General features: G+C 47.9%; 1 protein-coding gene across 1 annotated transcript in view; it reads left to right on the top strand.

Annotated features, from left to right (window-relative positions):
• The window catches only part of LOC147629422 (T-complex protein 1 subunit gamma-like), a 53738-nt gene that overhangs the window by 9348 nt on the left and 24398 nt on the right, over positions 1 to 19992 (top strand). Inside the window, exon 2 of the mRNA XM_086812696.1 lies at positions 4607 to 4668. Within this exon, the coding sequence (XP_086668822.1) occupies positions 4607 to 4668 (62 nt within the window). The remainder of the gene's footprint in view (positions 1 to 4606; positions 4669 to 19992) is intronic.

The following is a 19992-nucleotide window of genomic DNA, read 5'->3' as shown; positions in this document are numbered from 1 at the left end:
GTTAGCTAGAGGAGCATTTAATGTCTTGATGTCTCGTATCATTCGGAACAAAAAGCCTACTTCAGTTAAGGAAGCTCTTTCCCAAGAGACTTGGAGGAAAGCCATTCAATGTGTGAAAATATGTCCAACTTGCTATTTTATACAGCCTAAAAGAGTCTTTTTTTGTTATTTATTTGTCTTTGCTATTGGTGGACAGCTCTCCCTGGTCGACCAGCAGCCCTACAGCGTATATATAAGAAACTCATCATAATTCAGCAACACAACACAAGAACATCATTGCTCCATATCTGCTGCAGCTGATGCTTCTTCATCTATAGGCAGCGCATCATTCCATATCTGTTGCTGTTGGTGTTTCTTCATATGCAGGCCGTGAATCACTTAATACCTTCTGCTGCTGCTGTCGGTGCTCCATCCTCTACAGACTGCATTTTACTCCATGCCTACAGCTACTGTCGGCTTCCCTCGCTGGATCAACAGCACTTGTTCTCTGGAGCTGTACTTCACCTCTGCAGCAACCTTCTTCTACAATACATCAGCGTTTTATATCTACATCATATCATTGGGACAACAACCCCCTCTGCTACAGTAGAGCTTTCCAGCGTTTTTACCTCAGCTCTTACTACCTCGGGATTGTTGGAGGTTGCAATTATTGTGAGTCGTAGCTACTCTCGGGTTATCGCATGACTAGAAGTTGTGGTGGATTATCCCATATGCAAGAGCATGGGAAGTCGAAGAGCCATATATAAGGTGTGGTGGCACTTTGTCATGGATATCTCCTCCGGTCGGGTTTTGGGGGGGAGCAATGGCTAGGAGATGGGAGCCCAGCCACCAACGTTGCTCAGTGCCCTAGGGTGGTGTGCGTGCTGCTGCTGCATGACTTTGACACGGTATCAGAGCTCTGCTGCTGCAGGACTTTGACACGGTATCAGAGCTCGGCTTGTGTGGTCTTGGCGGTCCTAACCTTTGTTTGATCGAGGTGCTCGAATTGAAGGAGGGTGTTGGAGGTTGCAATCCTCGTAGCTACTCTCGAGTTATTGCATGACTAGAAGTTGTTGTGGATTATCCCATATGCAAGAGCATGGGAAGTCAAAGAGCCATATATAAGGTGTGGTGGCACCTTGTCATAGATATCTCCTCCGGTCGAGTTTTTTTTTTTTGGGGGGGAGCAATGGCTAGGAGATGTCAAGGTCCTCTTTGCCCTCATCCACCATCATCGGGACAACAGCCCTCTCTGCTCCTTTACCTTGACATCAGGATGGAAGCCCTCTGCTCATTTCTTCGTAACAACAGCCCACCATTTGCTTTGGATTGAGGCCTTCTCCACCCTCAGCATCAGCACGGGACAACAGTCCTCTGCTCCTTCAGAGTCTCACACCAAGCTCTTGTATTGGATTTCATCATATATACACAGTCATTTCATGCTGTGTTGATTTGCTTTGATCTCTCATGCATTTAGTCCTTTTGTCCTTTTGCCCTCACGTGCAAGTGGAACTTGAGGCCATAGAAAAGAATGGGACTCGGGAGTTGGCTCCGAGGTTGTTGAAATGGTCCGTCATTGGTGTCAAGTGGGTCTACAAAACTAAGTACTAGTCCGATGGCTCTGTGGACAAGCACAAGGCCAAACTTGTGGCTAAGGGCTATGCTTAGCGGCTAGGCATCGACTATGAGGACACTTTTGCACCAACAGCTAGGATGGCCATGATTCGGACAGTTCTTGCCCTTGCTTCTCATCAGCAGTGGCCGGTGTATAAGATGGATGTTAAATTTGCGTTCTTGAATGGTGGCTTGCAGGAGGAGGTGTATGTTGAGCAACCTCCAGGCTTTGAGGTTCTGGGCTCAAAAGGTATGGCTTACAGGTTGCGGTCGGCATTGTATGGTCTTAAACAGGCTCCCAGGGGTTTGGAACCAGAAGATTAATGCTTTCTTTCAGAGAGGGTTTCCAGAGATCAATTGCAGATCCGAACTTGTATCTCTTTTGTGAACGCAGTATGGTCACATTGATTATCCTCTATGTGGATGATCTTGTCCTCGCTGGCAGTCATGTGGAGCACATAGTCGTGACGAAGGTTGCCTTGTCAGAGGGGTTTGATATGACGGATTTAGGCTTACTCCATTTCTTTTTGGGATTGGAGATTTGGCAGACAAGCCTATTTCATCTCCGATGGACCCGAATACCAAACTTACTGACATGATTCTTGTGAGCAGGTTGATGCCTCTTTATATTGGAAACTTGTCGGTTTGTTGATTTGGTTGCTGAACACCAGATTGGACTTGAGTTTTCCAGTGGAGATGTTCAACTCATTTATGTAGACACCTTTGAAGACTCATTGGGACACAGGATTGCGGATCTTGGGGTATCTGCAGGGTATGAAGGATCTTGGACTCTCTTATGACACTGGAGGGGGATCGAAGGACCGAGTCAGTGTCCAGGGTTGGAGTGACTATGATTGGGGAGGAGATCTACTTCAGGATACGGCTTTACCCTTTGCTCGGGAGTGATTTCTTGGAGCAGCAAGAAGCAGCCAACTTTTGTCTTGTCTTCCATTGAGGCAGAGTATCGGGTTGCTTGTGGTGCTGCTTGCGAGGTGGTGTAGCTGAGGAGGTTACTTGGTGAGATTTAGCTTCCGCATAAGGAATCCACGGCTATCCAGTGCGACAACCAGAGTTGTATAGCTATTACTTGGAACCTTGTCTACCATGCTCGGACCAAGCATATAGAGATACCATAGTCACAAGGGACGGTAACGAGGGACAGGGACGGGAACGGAAATGGGATGGGGGACGGCCATATGTAGGGAACGGGGACGGGGGTAGGAACGGCACTTAAAAATTACTTTGTCAGCACCACCCACTCGCCTATACAGGCAAAGCTTGCATGTCCATGGCTATGCACCACCTCCATGAGGGGATGGGGTGTGATTGACCTCATCCCACCATGTCCATCCCGTCGTCCTTCTACGGGTACTTGGAACTTGAAGAGCCACTACCACGAGGAGGATGCCATGGATGATGGATGCCTTCTATCACTTGATAGCTTGAGAGAGAGAGAGTGAGTGAGGCTTGAGCCTTGAAAGTTGAGGGACAACTTGAGAAGTTGAGTGTGAGGGTGTGTGTGTGTGTGTGTGTGTGTGTGTGTGTGTGTGTGAAGCTTGAGAGAGTGTGTTTGTGAGGGGGAGAGTGTGTGTCTTGAGAGGCTACAGCTTGCTTGTGTGAGAGCTTGAAACTTGAGACCTTGGCCCTTGAGGCTTGCCGCTTGAGGGAGAGAGAGTGTGTGAAGCTAAAGCTTGAAGTGTGAGAGGGAGTGTGTGTGTGTGTGTGTGTGTGTGTCTTCTTATAGGGAGGGAGGCAAGAGAAAGGCCAAGGCCCAAACCCTCAAAGGCTCAAGGCTAAAGGCCCATGAAAAACCCCTCCCAAACGGCCAAAAAAGGTCAAAAATGTGACCATTGCCCAAACAGTAACCTGCGGCGTTCCCATGCAGCCGTCCCCTCTTGGATCCGTCCCCGGAATGCCGTCCCTTGTGAGGGACACCCAGCTGGGGACGTCCGTCCCCGTCCGTCAATGTTCCCGGGATGGTGTCCCCCCGTTCCAAGGGTCTGTCCCCTCCGTCCCATGTGACTATGAGAGATACAATATCATTTTGTTTGAGAGAAGATTTTGGATGGTGACATCTTGTGCTAGCCTTTTGTTCCACGGAGGACAATGCGACGGATCTCTTCACGAAGCCTCTTCCTTAGCAGATGCTTTGTCAGCCCTCCAGCTCATTGGGATTGGTTCCACGTCCAAGAGCTGAGAGGGAGTGTTAGCATTCATCTCCTATCCCTACCATACTATACTGTAGGGAGTGAGGGCGTGTGATGTGGGTGTGCCTGCCCGCGGGAGGAGTCCCAGCACTCCAGCTTACTGGGATTAGTTCTACATCCAGGAGCTGAGAGGGAGTGTTAGCATTCATCTCCTATCCCTACCATACTATACTGTGGGGAGTGAGGGCGTGTGATGTGGGTGTGCCCGCCCGCGGGAGGAGTCCCTGGTCATGTCCATATTTTCTTCCCATTTTTTCCAGTTTTGGTAGGCATGTAGCCGTGGGGGGGCTGTTTTTTCTCTCTGGTTGGCCTGTACGAGTCAGCTGGCCAGGAGGGGCCCGATCAGGCCATGCTGGCCGACCTGGTCGTGGCCCATATTGGGGCTGTCGGCCTGTTTAGACATGGCTGACTGGCTGCCCCAGCCCATATATATATGGGCACCTTGCCCCCCCACATTATTGTACCGGATTCAGTGAGCATATACCAGAGTTTCATAGCGCATCTCTTCTGCGTTTCCTGCTCTCTGTTTTCAGTCTCATTTTTGCTGCACATTCTGACAAAATCGAGTTCAAATTTTTGCTCTCTGTTGCTTTATATGTTAGCTTCAGTGCATCATGGTTGATTATGTTGGCTGCAAAGTAGCTCCTATCAGAGACATTCAATCATGGTTAATTTTATGGTGTCGAGAAGCAACATAGTACAAATTGTGGATGAATTCAATTCTGATGTATTCTAACTGCACTAATGTTGTGCTTAAAGCCACTTGATCAATGGTTTCCTAGCTTACAACTAATTTCCATTTTCAGATGATGCTGTTAAAAGAGAGTCGGGAAAGAACGTACATCATGCAAATATACAAGCCTCAAGGGTATGTGTTAGCTTTATCAAAGGCAACTAAAATTATGCTGGTCTCATTTGGGTATGCCTTTGTAGTTGTGAAGATTCTTTCTTGAAGTTATGGGACTTGGTGTTAGTTCCACTTTTCAGCAGTTGATGGGGAATCATGTCTGTCCACTTTGCTCTTAGACTTGAATTTTGCGCACATCTGTGAACAGCATAAGACATGTCCGAGAAAATGAATTCCACCGTTCTTTTACACATTTAGCTGTTTGGGATCATAAAAAAAATTGTCAATTGTTGGTTGTACCAGGGTTAGTTTCTGTCACATGCACCTGCTGTACTATGGTGTCACGTGGACATGACTGTTTAGGAGTATTGTTGGTTGTACCAGGTTAAGTATTTGTCACGTGCACCTGCTGTACTAGGGTGCCATGTAGACATAACTGTATATAGGAGTACACTATCAAGTTACCTTTTGGATGAGCACTGAGCATGTTGTGAACCCTAGTCGAGGGGTTACCAGTCCAAGCAGCTTATCAAAGAGAAACAGTCCCATAAGCTGTTCACGGTCTCGATTTAGTTTGGGAAAGCAAAAAAGCCTCAAAATTGCCTGAAAAAGCCAGAACACACCTGAAAATAGCTGTTCTGAAGCTGAACTGCTATATTTCAGATTCTGCACCCTGGCAAGGGTCTATCCTACAATGCGCACGATGTCAGTACATGTCTGTACAACAATTGTACAGCCCTGAAATCTGATGTAAATCTGTTTTCCTGTTTTGAAAACCTTGAAACAACTTAATTTTAGCTTCCCTCACGTGAAGGTGTGCAAGAATATCCTATACCACTTGGGAATGTCCACAACCAGTCTTAGAGGCGACCGGCTGAGGAGAGCCCTTGGTAGGAGTCAACAAAATCTCCTTGCAAGCACCGAGCTCTTATTATAATCAAATCAGCCCTCAAACCACCTTTTTATAGTAAATTGATCTTGTTTTGGCTATTGCTTGTTTTAAAGCAAGTAATAATTTTTATTAATATGCTTCTCCTAGCTAAAAGGGTGTTCACATGAACAATACTTGACTCTGGTCCCCGGTCCAAAAGCACTTTAATAACTTGGCTGGGTCACTTTACTAAAGTCCATAAAATATGAAAAAATATCGAGTAATGCCAATAAATCTTGGAAAGTGACAAACAACATCTGTACATCGTTGGTTCTTGGTGGTACTGTTTTACCCACTAAAGTTAATTTGGCTGAGCTTGATACTGTTGGTTGCTAAAATCACCTGCATCGGTTTGACTTGCTCATGGTATCGTCTATTGTTGGACTGGGCACTCTTACAAGTTGTTGATTTTCTAGTTTTTTGCTTTGGAGCTGCGTATGAACATGTTCCTAAGACCCTGTTGAAGAGCCCTAGTACCAACAAGATATTGGAAGGTATTCTCACTAAGAATGTCTAGGATGAACGCCATAACTGGGATAGAAGATTGATTACCGCATGTTGCGCCTAAAGAACAACCCACAAGGTAACTATGGGATACACACCTTTTAGGTCAATGTATCGATTAGAGGTTGTAGCTAAGTGATTTCGCCATCCCACTCAAGTTTAGCCATTAGTAGGCCCTATGCTATTAATTATAAGCTCTTAGCCAACCTAGACCTCATTATGCTAGTGCCCTTAGTCCACGTCTGAACACTCCAAGTCCCCACGCCATAGCTAGGTTCTAACCCTCACTGTCACCATTTGGCCACCCATTTGGTCCATCTCCATTGCTTGTGCCACTTCTATGGGATTGTCACTCCATAGAGTGGCTAGATTTGTGCCATGTTCACATGAGGCTGGGCTGGTCTCATGTGAAAGGACCAATCACTTTGTGCCACAGACAAGAACCAGTTTTGTGCCATCCGTGTGACTAGGATCGTGCCATATGGATGGGACCCTGTATCGTGTCACCTGTGTATGACTACGACGGTGTCTTGTCCATGGAACTGTTACTCCATGGAAGGATCCGTGTTTATACCGCGTCTTTCCTATGGGACTGTTACTCCATATGAAGGCCAGGGTTTTCACATTCTGTTGCGCCAGATTTGTACCCGACTAGAATGTTTTGTACAAGTTTCATGAAAGGGAGATTTCGTCCATTACATGTGCATGTGCATTCATCTTTGCATGTTTGAAACTGTTTTCGCGTGACTTGTATTTGTGTATTTGCCTGCTATGACGTGCCACTTACTGAGCAGGGACCTCTGCCAGTGAGCCGTGAAGCTTGCCCTATTTTTTGACATGTTTTGTTGCTTGTGAACAAGTGGTAAGTATAGTGTCTTCATTTATTTTAATGTGTTATTCTAACCTCTGTATTTATAAGGCTATGTATTCACATTCATTAAAATTATTGGCCATGGGCAACAATAAATGTGGGTGTCCAAAACCCATTTGAAGTAAGTCGTGCATTTGCCATAAAGAGCACACACCAATTATGCTGGATGGAGCCATGTAAGGTGAAGATGTGGAGGCAAGAGACTTGGCCAACCCGACGCTCTTTCTTTGTTGTCGACATGCTGAAGCACAGCCTGCTCCTTGGTGGTCGGCGGGTTGTAATGGAACCAATACACTTCTCTCTCTTCTAGCCGATTGAAGAAAGTTCAAAGGAGCTCGACTTGCTTCTCTCTCTTTCAGCCGACTGAAGGAAGGTGGATAGCAGCAACTATTCGACTTGCTTCTCTCTCTTCCAGCCAACTGAAGAAAGGTGGACAACACACTCTCTCTCTCTCTCTCTCTCTCTCAACCCTTGTGCAATAGGGATTACAGCTCCGTACAGCATGTACCTACCCGACTTGATTTGTACCAGCCTGTAGGTTGCACGATACAACTCCACGTGGGAAGGCAATAGTTCACACTACAGAAACAAGTTTTTCTATTCTTGTCTAGCAAGATTTTTGTGCAAATCAAATCTCTCTATTCTGTTTTTGCAGAATTTCTTTTGCAAATGTTTCTTCTCTCTCTCTCTCTCTCTCTCTCTCTGGGATTCTATGAGATCCTATTGTCCATGTGCTTGCCTTGACTGTGCTCTCAAGTTTTGAGAGCCAGTGAAGGTTAGTGGGCCGGGGAATTTGCGAGCAAAGCTTTCATTTGGAGTACTAGGTATTCTTCCCTCCATGGTGAACCACCCTGCTAGGTGTTAGTACCGGTGTGCCTGTTGGTGCACGGTCCTGGAAGACCAGTGTAGTGTGGGTGCCTAGCTTAGTGAAGGGGGGAGACTACATGGTCTTCATTAACAAATGGTTTTGTCACCGATAACATCTACATTATTTGACTCATTTGTATTCACTTCATGTATGGAGGAGTCTGGCTTATAAGCCCTTCAGATTTGTAATCATCAAATACTCCAAGAAATACATATTGTATTGAGAGGGGGGTCGGCCCTTTCCGGCCCTAGTGGTGTCTAGTTGTGTTTTGTTATTTTGAGATTTTGAGGAGGATTGTGCTGAACATTAATTGTCAAGGTTAAGAGATCTAAATTTGTGCATTTGTTTTTCAATTGTGGTTGGTCTCCAGTGAGAAGCTTGTTGTTTCACTCACAAGCGTTGCAAGACCGTAGAGATGAAGAACACGAGGAGCATGGTAGTGTGCTCGAAGTCGTTCATATGGGCGGAATTGAGGGCGTTGTCCACCACGAAGCGCAGGTGGGTGGGGTGAAGAACTCGAGTCTCATGTCAATGAAGGATCCGGCGGTGATGATGTAGATTTCAAGGTACTTGAGGCGGTTGGGCATGGGGTGCCAGATGGTGCTTTGGAAGGACCGTAGGTCGCCCACGAACTCGAGGATGCGGTTTGCGGTGTGCCACAGGCCGATGAGCAAGAAGAGGGTCCCTGGGAGAAGGTGGCCTGGGAAAGACCCCATAGCTCCACATGGTCTCAGATAGAGAGGCCTTAGATTCTCATGCTCTCACGGATGATCCGTAGCAAACCCTCCGCCCCACATGACATTGTCCGGATGGAGTTTGCTGCACCTCCTATGCTAGTAGATAGAGACCCTCTTCCAGACGATCTGCTTCAGACAGTGGATCAGAGATATGCCATCAAATCGACTCTCACATAGAGCTTTTGAGGCGTCCAGGCAGCTCGCAGAGAGTGGAGATAGGAGATCATGGTATTCACAGATGATACAGTAGCTCACTCAGCATGGTCTTGACATAGATCACCTGCCACCTTTCCAGTATGGTATACATGCACCACACATCCAGCTCTCTCACAGTGAGAGGAACAGAGTCTTTCGGCAAGATTTATGGCAGCGATACACTCAAGAGACTTGGATTACACCCAGTCAGCCTCTACCGCCGAAGATGCTATACTACAGAGATCAGTTTATGCGTATCTCAACGGATGGATTCATACAGAGACCTGGATACATGGATGTGTACATGCCTCACAGTGTCCGATTGGCGATTGGCTAGCTCAGAGTGTCATCACACCAGCTTGAGATTGAGGCAGGTAGGGTAGCACAGATCCCTAGATCAGAGAGGATATGTAGACTATGCCAGGAGGAGGTTGAGAGTGAGGAACATTATGTATGTAGATGCAGAGCATATAGTGTCATGAGAGAGAGATACACCACCATCTTTAGTGGACATCCCTCACTCCGCCAGATCATGGAGTCCGCAGACCAGCGCAAATTTGGCCAGTTCTTGTTAGAGACACAGCGCCATAGAGAGACACTGAAACGGACTCATACCACATGGAGAGGTGAGCGAGGGCTCCAGATTACTGATTTCTTCCAGAGATCTATCCTAGTGTCTACCTTGACACAGGAGGGGGTTACACTTCAACGCGCTACGGACCTTTGAGCCAGACGGAGACCGAGAGCACCAGGCTACCAGACTCCCAAACTACATCAGAGGGAGATCACAGAGATACGGGCTCGACATCAGCACCATATCCAGGAGCGGCTAGCTCACTTACTTACACTCACACCCGAAGATCATGCTCTGAGGTATTTTTGCCTCGCCATCACCTATGTATCACATATTACACCCCCATTATGGTACTGGTTGGAGCTAGACAGATCTGCATTGCATTCTTGTATACCCTACGCATATAGGTTGCATACGGAGCCTCTAGCAGTAGTGCTCCATCCATCACACCCCCCCACTAGCTCAGTACTTCCATACTTTATTTCATGTTCATTTTGTCCTTTTTTTTTGGACATCCAGAAGACATTGACAGTTGTACATTGATTTGTCTCATAGGTCGAGTTCGGCCACTCTTTGAGATCACCCTTTTGGATGAGATAGGAGAGTGCCAATTCCCTTGGCTTCTTGTCCACTTCACGAGCCATAGACTCAAAGGTCATATCAACCATAGCATCAACTTTCTTTGCTTCGATGACACTTTGTACATGAGGATCTTCATGCAAAAATTTAAGCTCTTGCTCCTTTGAGACCAAAGTGGTACAATAATGTCCATGGCATATCTCATCATGGAATTGAAAATAAAACAGAATGAAAACATAAATATAGCTATCTCACTAGGGTGATACAAAACTGTCCATGGAAACTCGTCATGGAATACTAAGAACATAAAAACATGGGAGCAACATCAGCTCGAGTAGATGGTATACCACTCTCCAAAATGGAAAGCATGGGGTTGATGAGTATGGCGGAGAGGTCTCCCTCAGCTATGTCACGTGGAAAGGTAGCTCAATGGCGGTGGAGCATGTCCTGTATCTGGAGCTGATGAGGTGATCGTGGCCGACGAGGGGGTCGAGGGCGTCGGGCACGCTGGAGTGCAGAGGCTCGGTTTGAGGTAACTCCTCTCGGGCGGGGTAGGTCCAGAGCAGCTCGTGGAGGGTCCACAAGATCCACTATGTCGGTGTCCTCCATCTCCTGGGTCCGGAAGAAACTGGTGATGGTTGGCTGTCGAGGGAGGGGGCGGGGTGGCTGAGGCCTGTCTCAAGAAGATGTCCCTGTGTTTGCGGAGCTCAAGCAAGAAGAGGCCTAGGCAACGCTGGTCCTGGAAGTCAATGATCCTGGAGAGTGGCTTGAATCCCTCATGAAATAGATAGTGAAACCTCCAGTGGATCTCATAGTATACTGGGCAGCGGCATATGTAATTCTCCTCTGTCTCAACCTCTGTGTGTCGACATATCCTCTCCTCTCTGGGTGTTGGTACGAGCTTCCCGGCTCTGAAGATGCGCTCAGCTCTACTTGTCTCCACTTTGAGGCGGTGGGAAGAAACCCGTATCTGGCCAATCGCAATGCGCATGGCATGGGACATGTGAACACTCAAGTAGCCGGCTGTTGGATGAATCCATCCTCAGTGAGTGTGAGGAAGTGGTCTCTGTAAAAGTGCATCTTCGTGGGGAGCTCGGGGGGTGTGGTCCATGTGCAATGTGTGTAGAGGCTAAGAAGATCTGACCGGATAACCCGGTTGGTATCCTCGTGAGACAGCCGGAAAAAAGGGGAGTCCAAACTGTACTGAAGGGGGGGTAGGCGGTCCATGCAGAGCCCATATACTGAGAACCAAGTGGAAACTAGTGCATACCATACTCCAGAGTGCCCCTCAAGTGCTAGTTGTCTGGAGGACTCCAGGGCAAGCCTCAGGTACCTGTGGGGATCCATGTGACAGATGCGATGAAGGTACGTGACTGTCTGGAAGAGTGCCTCCACTACCATCAAGGTTGCAGCAAACTTTGCTTGGAAAATCTGGTGTGGGACTGATGGTTTGTTGCAGATCATACGGGAGAACATCATGACCTGGGGCCTCTCAACTCGCTGCCAATCCTCATCGGATAAATCTAGCCCCCAGAAAGCTGCTCCATACATCAAGGCTGGTGTGACGAGGGTGTCAAAAAGCCAGCCCTTCGTCTTGGGCTCCTAGAAATGTGCTTGGAAGCACTGCGGCTCAAGTAAGCTCAAGGCTGCATATCCCCGCGTCACTCTAGCATGTGCTGCGGGAAGCATGGTAAAGCGTGGGTCACTGAAAGTGACACCAAGGTAGACATAGGATGAGACAATCTCCACAGGATCCCCTCTATATGTGAAGCTCAATCTGGATGTGACGGGGCGAGAGGTATTGAAGACCATCACCTTGGTTTTACCAAGGTTAACAGAGAGGTCCAAAGCATCCAACTGTCTCTAAAGCCCTTCGGCTGAGTCTGAGAGGACGACGATGTCATTTGCATAAAGTAGTATGTGGATCAATATGCCTACCAGTGTGGGACCAGCCCCGCCTAATCCATCAATGATCAGTGATGTCCAGCTCCTATAGTCTGATAGGGTCGTCTAGATCGAGTATTGGGACCTGTTGACTTCCCCTCCTGGCATTGAAATCCCCGAGTAGGAGGACTTCCCCCAACTGTGAGAACTCCATGATATCCTCATATAATGGTAAGTATGGTGACTGGCCATGCTGTGCGGCCTAAGGGGAGTGGCGTGGTGCAAAATAACACACAGCAATGTGGATGACTCTGTCATTGCTAAGCTGTAGCCGCACCCAAAGATATCGTGCATCCTCGTCCTTCCGGACGATGCTGAGAATCTGTTGGAGATGGGATCTAAAAAGGACAGCTACCCCGCCCCTCCCCCCCAAGAGCCACGTACTCCTCTTGATGTGCAGGTCTCACCTCGAAAAGCTGGCTCCCACTCATACCCGGCTATGTATGGTAAGCCCCTCTCAGGGCTCTGATGAATTTCTGTAAAAAAAAATTGACATCCTTGCTTGTGAACGCTCAAGCCTCCTGGATTCGACCACAGCATGCCATTGCAGTTCCATACTGCCAACCCTAGGTGTTTGGTCTCATAGACCCCGCGTCCCTATTTGGGACGGCGCTCAGTGATAATGACTCTACCATCTCTGTAGATAGCCCACTTACTTGCGCGGGCCTCATGAACAGTCACCATCGCCTCACGCCGGTGTGCCACCTGCGCTGGAGTGAGATCATCTCCCATGTACACCTATGTGCCCTTGAGGGCAGCCTGCCTGTCTAAGAAGGCCTGTCTGCTGGTGGCATCAGGGAATCTAATGATGAGGGGTCGCTCTCGTGTCATATCCTTTCCTGCCCTCCATGTGTCTGCAAAGGGGGGGGCGATCCCATCCACTCCTAGCATTTGGCAAAGTGTCATGGCATCCTCCTTTGGGGAAGCCCCCGCCTATAGCCCCCGTACTTGCACATGGAGGGCCCTATCCTTCCTGCGTTTCTCCTCCTCGAGAGTCTCATGTATGATGCTCGCGGCGGTTTGTGCTTATTCACCACCTCCACCCAATCAATCTTTCTTTGTGGTCTGCAGTTCTTCCCGCAGCTTATCACTCGCAGCTTTCAACTGCTCCAAGTCAGTCCTTAAACCCTCCTGAATATTCAGTTCCCCTTCCTCCACAGTGTGGTCCTTGACCGTAGCCTTTAGGGCTTCCATTTCTGCCCGAAGTTCCCCTATCATTGGGGCAGCTTCTGGCATTCCTGTTTGTTGCAGCTGGGTCTCTTTCAACATCTGAATCACCTCTTCCTGGTGGTTCACTTGGGCTGTCAGTTCTTCAATCCTGTTGTTCTTTCCTTGTATCTCCTTGCGGAGGCCTTCCAACTGTTTTTCATGTTGGTTCAGGACCCTGTCCAGCACCTTCTTTTGTTTGCCCAGTAATTTCTTGGTGTTGTCCTCCAGTGTCTTGATGTATGCCTCCAGCTCCTGTAGGTTTATTGTGTTATTTCCCCTAGTTGCTGCCTTGGGGGCCTGAGCAAGGGCAGGTGGGGAAAAGGAAGAGTACGGCACGGAAGCAGGTCAGCACAGCAGGCTGCTAGCAGGGGTGCGCAGTGTAAGCAGGGCAGTGGCGAACAGCATGAGAGAGTGAGGGAGACCACGAGCGCGCAGCGCGAGCAGCGAAGGAGCAAAGGCGTTACACCATGGACACCAGCACGCAGAGAGAGAGAGAGAGAGAGAGAGAGAGAGAGAGAGAGAGAGAGAGAGAAGGGCAGGTGGGAAAAGGGAAGAGTACGGCACAGAAGCAGGTCAGCACAGTAGCGCTGCCAGCAGGGGTGCGCAGTGTAAGCAGGGCAGCGGCGAGCGCGAGGGAGACCACTAGCGCGCAGCGCGAGCAGCGAAGGAGCAAAGGCGTCACGCCATGGACACCAGCGTGCAGTGCGAGAGAGAGAGAAGGGCAGGTGGGAAAAGGGAAGAGTACGGCACGGAAGCAGCTCAGCACAGCAGCGCTGCCACCAGCAGGGGTGCACAGTGTAAGCAGGGCAGCGGTGAATAGCGCGAGAGAGCGAGGGAGACCACCAGCGCGCAACACGCAGCGCGAGAGAGAGAAGGGCAGGTGGGAAAAGGGAAGAGTACGGCATAGAAGGAGGTCAGCACAGCAGCGCTGCCAGCAGGGGTGCGCAGTGTAAGCAGGGCAGCGGCGAACAGCGTGAGAGAGCGAGGGAGACCACCAGCGCGCAGCGCGAGCAGCGAAGGAGCAAAGGCGTCACGCCATGGACACCAGCACGCAGCGAGAGAGAGAGAGAGAGAGAGAGTTGTCCACCTTTCTTCAGTCGGCTCGAAGAGAGAGAAGCAAGTTGGGTAGTTGTTGCTGTCCACCTTCCTTCAGTCAGCTGGAAGAGAAGCAAATCGGGCTCCTTTGCACTTTCTTCAGTCAGCTGGAAGAGAGAGAAGCGTATTGGTTCCGTTACAGCCCACTGACCACCATGGAATGGAGAATGTCAGGTTGTGCTTCAACATGTCGGCAGTAGAGGAAGAGCGTCGGGTTGGCCAAGTCTCTTGCCTCCACGTCTTCACCTTATGTGGCTCCATCCAGCATAATTGGTGTGTGCTCTTTATGGCAAATGTACGACTTACTTCAAATGGGTTTTAGGCACCCACATTTATTGTTGTCCATGGCCAATAATTTTAATGAATGTGAATACATAGCCTTATAAATACAAAGGTTAGAATAACACATTAAAATAAATGAATACACTACTTACCACCTATTCACATGCAACAAAACATGTCAGGAAACAGGGCAAGCTTCACAGCTCATTGGCAGGCGTCCCTGCTCAGTAAGTGGCACGTCATAGCAAGCAAATACACAAATACAAGTCACGCGAAAACAGCTTCAAACATGCAAAGATGAATGCACGTGCACATGTAATGGACGGAATCTCCCTTTCATGATACTTGTACAAAACATTCTAGTCGGGCACAAATCTGGCGCGACAGAATGTGAAAACCTTGGCCTTCATATGGAGTAATAGTCCCATAGGGAAGACGTGGTACAAACACGGGTCCTTCCATGGAGTGACAATCCCATGGACAATACACTGTCCTGGTCATACACGGGTGGCACGATACAAGCTCTCGTCCATATGGCATGATCTTGGTCATACACGGGTGGTACAAAACTGCTTCCCGTCCATATGACACAAAGTGACTGGCCCTTTCACATGAGACACCGGCTAGGCCTCATGTGAACATGGCACAAATCTGGCCGCTCTATGGAGTGACAGTCTCATAGAGGTGGCACCAACAATGGAGATGGACCAAATGGGTGGCCAAATGGTGACACTAACCTTCAACATTGCCCCAAATCCAAGTGCCGCCCGTTCCCACCGCCATCTTCGGCGAAGCTAGTAGATTGCACATAACCGGCTGAGTAAGTGGCAGTTGCGCTCAGTCTTTTGCCGCGAGTCTAAATGAGGCGGCCCTTGGTTTTGCACGCTAATCAGCCTGACCTTGCCTCTACACTCTATCCTTCGTAGTCCTCTGTAGCCCTTTCTGGTTTTAGTAGGTTCCTGACAACCGAAGGTCGTCTTGATTGTTCCAACTACTCATTGTGGAGCTTCATGATGAAGAGTCTTTTGATAGCCAAGGGACTATGGGAGATTGTTACGGGGCAACAGTCTCGTTTCGCAACAGCATCAACCATTACCTCTTCCGCCAACACCAACCACAACAGTAAGGAGGACCTACAACTCAAGTGGTGACATGTACTCCAGCAGAGCCGTCTCCACTCACTGAAGGTCGAAGACGATGGGATATTCGTGATGCCCAAGCAATGGCCATGATTGCTCTTAAAGTCAAACGATCCATTATTCCTCACATCTGATCCTACCGCTTTGCAAGGGTTGCGTGGGTGGTCCTCTAGACCATGTTCTAGTTCTTTAATGAAGCATGAGTCATGTACTTGATGTGGGAGCTGGACAACCTGACCATGAATGAGGGTGATTCCATCGCAGATCACCTTACCAATGTAACAGACCTAAAAGAATAGCTGTTGAATATAGAGGTAGTAGAAGAGGTAGTTGATAACAAGAAATCGGTCACCACCATTCTTAATTTCTTATTGAAGTCCTATTAGATTTTTTGCACTTCTCTGAAGCTTTCTATGAGAGGAGGAGACAACTCTATATCTTTTGAGGAGTTGTTTGGATTACTTCTCTATGAGGAGCAGACAAGGAAGAGAAGGAGCTTATGTAAGCAATTATGTGTGGCAAAGTGACACCTATTAGGGACACTTGGCATCATGTTGGACATGTGGCATATGTGGTGGCAGCATAAGCTTCACTTCACCTTTGTAGAGGGGTCCTCTCCTATATAAAGGACCAAATATCATAATACAAATGTGCCTAGAGTTTATCTTGTGCCTCCTCTTGCTAATCACTCTTATAGACCTTGTGATTAAACCTCAGAAGTGAATCCCTTAGGGGTTTTCTCTTCAAAATAGTTCCCCTTAGTCTAGACCTTCACACTTGGTCTCTTGCCCACAGGGTTTTCAATTAAGGCCATAAAAATATCCATTGATTGTTTCTCCTTCTGGTACCACCTTTTAGTTTGTAACAACCTATTCAATGGGGTGTAACCCATGGACATGTTAGTGGTGGGATATATTATAACAATTGTCCTTTAGATTCTCTATTAATGGAATTGTGTTGCCCTTTGGTAACCTTTAGTTCATTCGAATTTGGTGGGGTGAAAAGTAGGTGGAAGTTGTATTTTGTCTTCAGGCTGTTTGAGGACATGGGACATACGTGGAAACCGATGGGGAGTTTTATTCTTGTCCTAAAGTAGACATGAGTATCTGCTGGTTAGGTGTGAAAACACAATCCTTGTTTAGTGTCAATCAAGAATTAGACAGGAGAGATCTTGAGGTTGGAATATTGTACTAGAAATACATGGCACTAGGACTTGTTCGTGCATTAAGTGAACTTGTGTTTGCCAACAACTAATGCAAGATGCCATTTAATATAACAATTAAGTTGTGATGTGGGTCTGTGCTAGGGTTGTTATAGTAGCACTTGTTGCACTTTGACTAGATGTCCTATTGGGATTCAGCTCTTGGATGAGAGTTGGATTGACAGTAAGAAATTGGATCTTTGTAGTGGGTCTGGTCTACAAGAGGAATCTTACACTGGCCTAGGTTAGAGCCAGCAGACTTGAGTAGTTGCTATGGAGAGATATCCGGGTCCTGATATTCACTCAAATAGTCTTGACTCCTTATGCATTCATGAGGACGTGAAATGAACAGGAGGGAATGTTGGCAGATCTAAACACAAAACACAAGTGATTAATACAAACCCCCTAGGAGGGGTGCAGTGAGCTAGCTTGCACCCCTTGTCACATGCATCCCACACTTGGATGCCACGTGGCCATATCTGTACAGTAGGTGCAAGTCTTAGAGTGGTAAGCCCTTGCTTTGGACAAGTCAACCAAGGATCCACAGTGAGGGTCATGGTCAGGTGTGCATGTCCCGCACATGAGGTCAGTGCATGTCCTGCATGCTTGCCACCCTCTGGAATGATGTAGAGGTGTATAGGCCATGGAAGGGCTGTCCAAGAGCGACCTAGGCCTTAGGCCAGCCCATAAAGCACTTGGGACAGCCTCATGACAAGCCGAGGACCTTGTTGGCTAGCATAGGAAGCAGTTGGCCAATAGCAAAGCTCACACATGTGTTAAGTGCTGCATCAAATGCTGTTGTATCAGTCATGCGCAGGCCAACAGCCCTACAGCAAACCGACTGGCATATGGTGGCAACTATATAAGCGATGGGCTGCATAGAGAAAAAATCATCTCATATCTTTGCAAGTGCTGAAGTCCAAGGGCTAAAGAGAAGCCAAGAAGGGGCCAATCAAGGTGGAAAGTGTAGATCAACGTACTAACTTCAGGTTGAAGGTTATCCCAGCCAAGGGAAGCTGTCCAAGTCAATTCAGTCCTGGCTATTTCCAGCCAGCAATCTGTCATTCTACTCATTCAATAAAGCAAATACACCATACGTGGTGGGTGTCCTTTCAGAAGGTATTTGGAACCTAATACTGTGTATTTGTGTCTCCTTTCTTTGTACTCTTATCTTCTCTACTCTGTGCTATTTATCGTCAGGAACCAAGTGCTAAAAGTATTTATCGAAGATAATCCTCATCTGTAAGTTTCGGCATGTTACACTGGTATCAAAGATTTGCCTTTTGGTGAAGAAATTCAGCCAAGAAAGAAAAAGAAAGGTTTTTTTTCCCGCGTGTGTGGTTGGTTTATAGATGCTGGTAGTGTTAGCAGTCATCTCCTGTCTGTACACTACACCATGGCCTCTATTGTGGGTGTGCCCGCCCGTTTTTGGTGTTTACGTTGTTGTTGGCCTGTTTTAGGCTGGCTGACTAGCAGCCTGGGGCCATATAAAATGGCCCCTTGCTCCCCACACTTCTGCGTAGTATATCTGGGATTTTCTTGAGTGTATATAGCATAGTTACATAGCTTCTCTCTCTTTCATCTGTGTTTTGCTCTCTACAGCAGTTGTCTTCATTTCCGTTGTGGATTCTGACATGGTATCAGAGCCCCAGGTGGCTTGAAGCTTGGAGATAGTGGGACGTCGAGGGTTTGCTGATTTGAGGTGCTGATTGGAGATTGTTTGGGCTGTACGGGACTTGGAGATCGGGTAGAAGGCGGCCATCACCGTTTTACATATCTATTTGAATGTTTTGTTAGAATCTTATGAAGGAAATCACCTTCAAGATGTACAAGTCTGTATTCTCAAAAAAAAAAAAGCCTTGAAAGCGGTCGTGCTGAGGCAGCCTAGGGATTTGTTGCGAGCTGACAAGGTTTTGAAAAAAAATATATTTTAAATTCCAAGTGGATCATTAGGTTCACAGTCTTGCTGATGAAGGTGTGAATGCGCTGGAGTGAGTAGGAGCGCCGGATGGCTAGGCAGAAGACGGTGTTGGAGTTTCCCATGTGTATGAGGATGTGGTTGGTAAAGAAAGGTAGGGTGGCGTCGCTATCAAAGTGGAGAAGCATGGATGGGAAGTCGTTGTGGCCCATGTGCGTGAGGTCATAGCAGAGGTCCAAACTGTAACCGAGAGGAGCGGAGGGCACCATTGTGGCGTCCCCCACGAAATTAAAAAAAAAAAAACTCTTGGAAGGAGGTTGTGCCGGCCCGGCCTCCTTCCGGGAGTTTTCTTTTGAATTTTGTGTCCAGGCTTCTATTTCATGCCAGTTCTCCACCTTGTGGCACACTGGCAGTACTGCACACAGGACTTCTCGGCGGCGTCAGGGTGGCCTGTCAAGCCGACGGTGAGCGACTCCGCAAACTCCTCCCAGTGGCTTGTGCACAGCTGATCGCGCTTGAGGGCTTACTACTTTTCCTGGTAGGTGATGAGGTGCAAGGGTCCATGTGCCTGGGGGCTTCTTGGCCAACTGTTCCTCATCCTACAGCTCATCGTCATCGGACGCCATGGTTGACAAGAGAGAATGTGTGGATGAAGGGAAAAAGAGCAGGGCAAGAAAGGGGGCATATTAAAGGGGTGGTGAGCCGGTGGTAGGGCAGTGAGCCGGTGGTAGGGCGGTGGCGTGTCCTTCAACTCCCATTGCCTCAGGGTGCTGTACACACTGTGGCACAAAATAAAAGAAGGCTAAATTGGCTCCTCCAATAGAAGAGGACCTAGAGCAAAACAAGGTAAAAGGCAATTTTTTTTTTCACAGTCGGATCCTTCAGGGCCTGGCCAACTTGCTAAAGGAAGCAATATTTAATTGCATTTTTGAGACCTATTGGATATATGTCCCACACACTATCCAGCCACCATCCACATAGCAGGTTTATGAGTGTCTCTTGCTTTGAGGCGGCCCTTTACTGTCCTCTGCATTAAGCAGTGATGGAACCATACTTGCATCAACTCATGGTGTGGCCTCCTTTGGGCACATTTTTGTTAAGCTTATGACTTAACATAGCGAGTATGATCACATTTTTACTTTGTGCGGTCATCGACGTACTCCTTGGGTGGTACACTTTTATCCCAGCCGACTTGATAATGAAGTGACGCTTGCTATGTTAAGTCATAAGCTTAACAAAAATGTGCCCAAAGGAGGCTACGCCGGCATGACCTCCTTTGGGCAGATTTTTGGTGAGCC

This window comes from Cibotium barometz, chromosome 18, assembly GCF_041138505.1.
Source record: "Cibotium barometz isolate CiBa-2024 chromosome 18, ASM4113850v1, whole genome shotgun sequence".
NCBI classification, from domain to species: domain Eukaryota; kingdom Viridiplantae; phylum Streptophyta; class Polypodiopsida; order Cyatheales; family Cibotiaceae; genus Cibotium; species Cibotium barometz.
The sequence above is the reverse complement of the archived record's forward strand: the minus strand, read 5'-3'. Positions and strand labels throughout refer to the sequence as shown.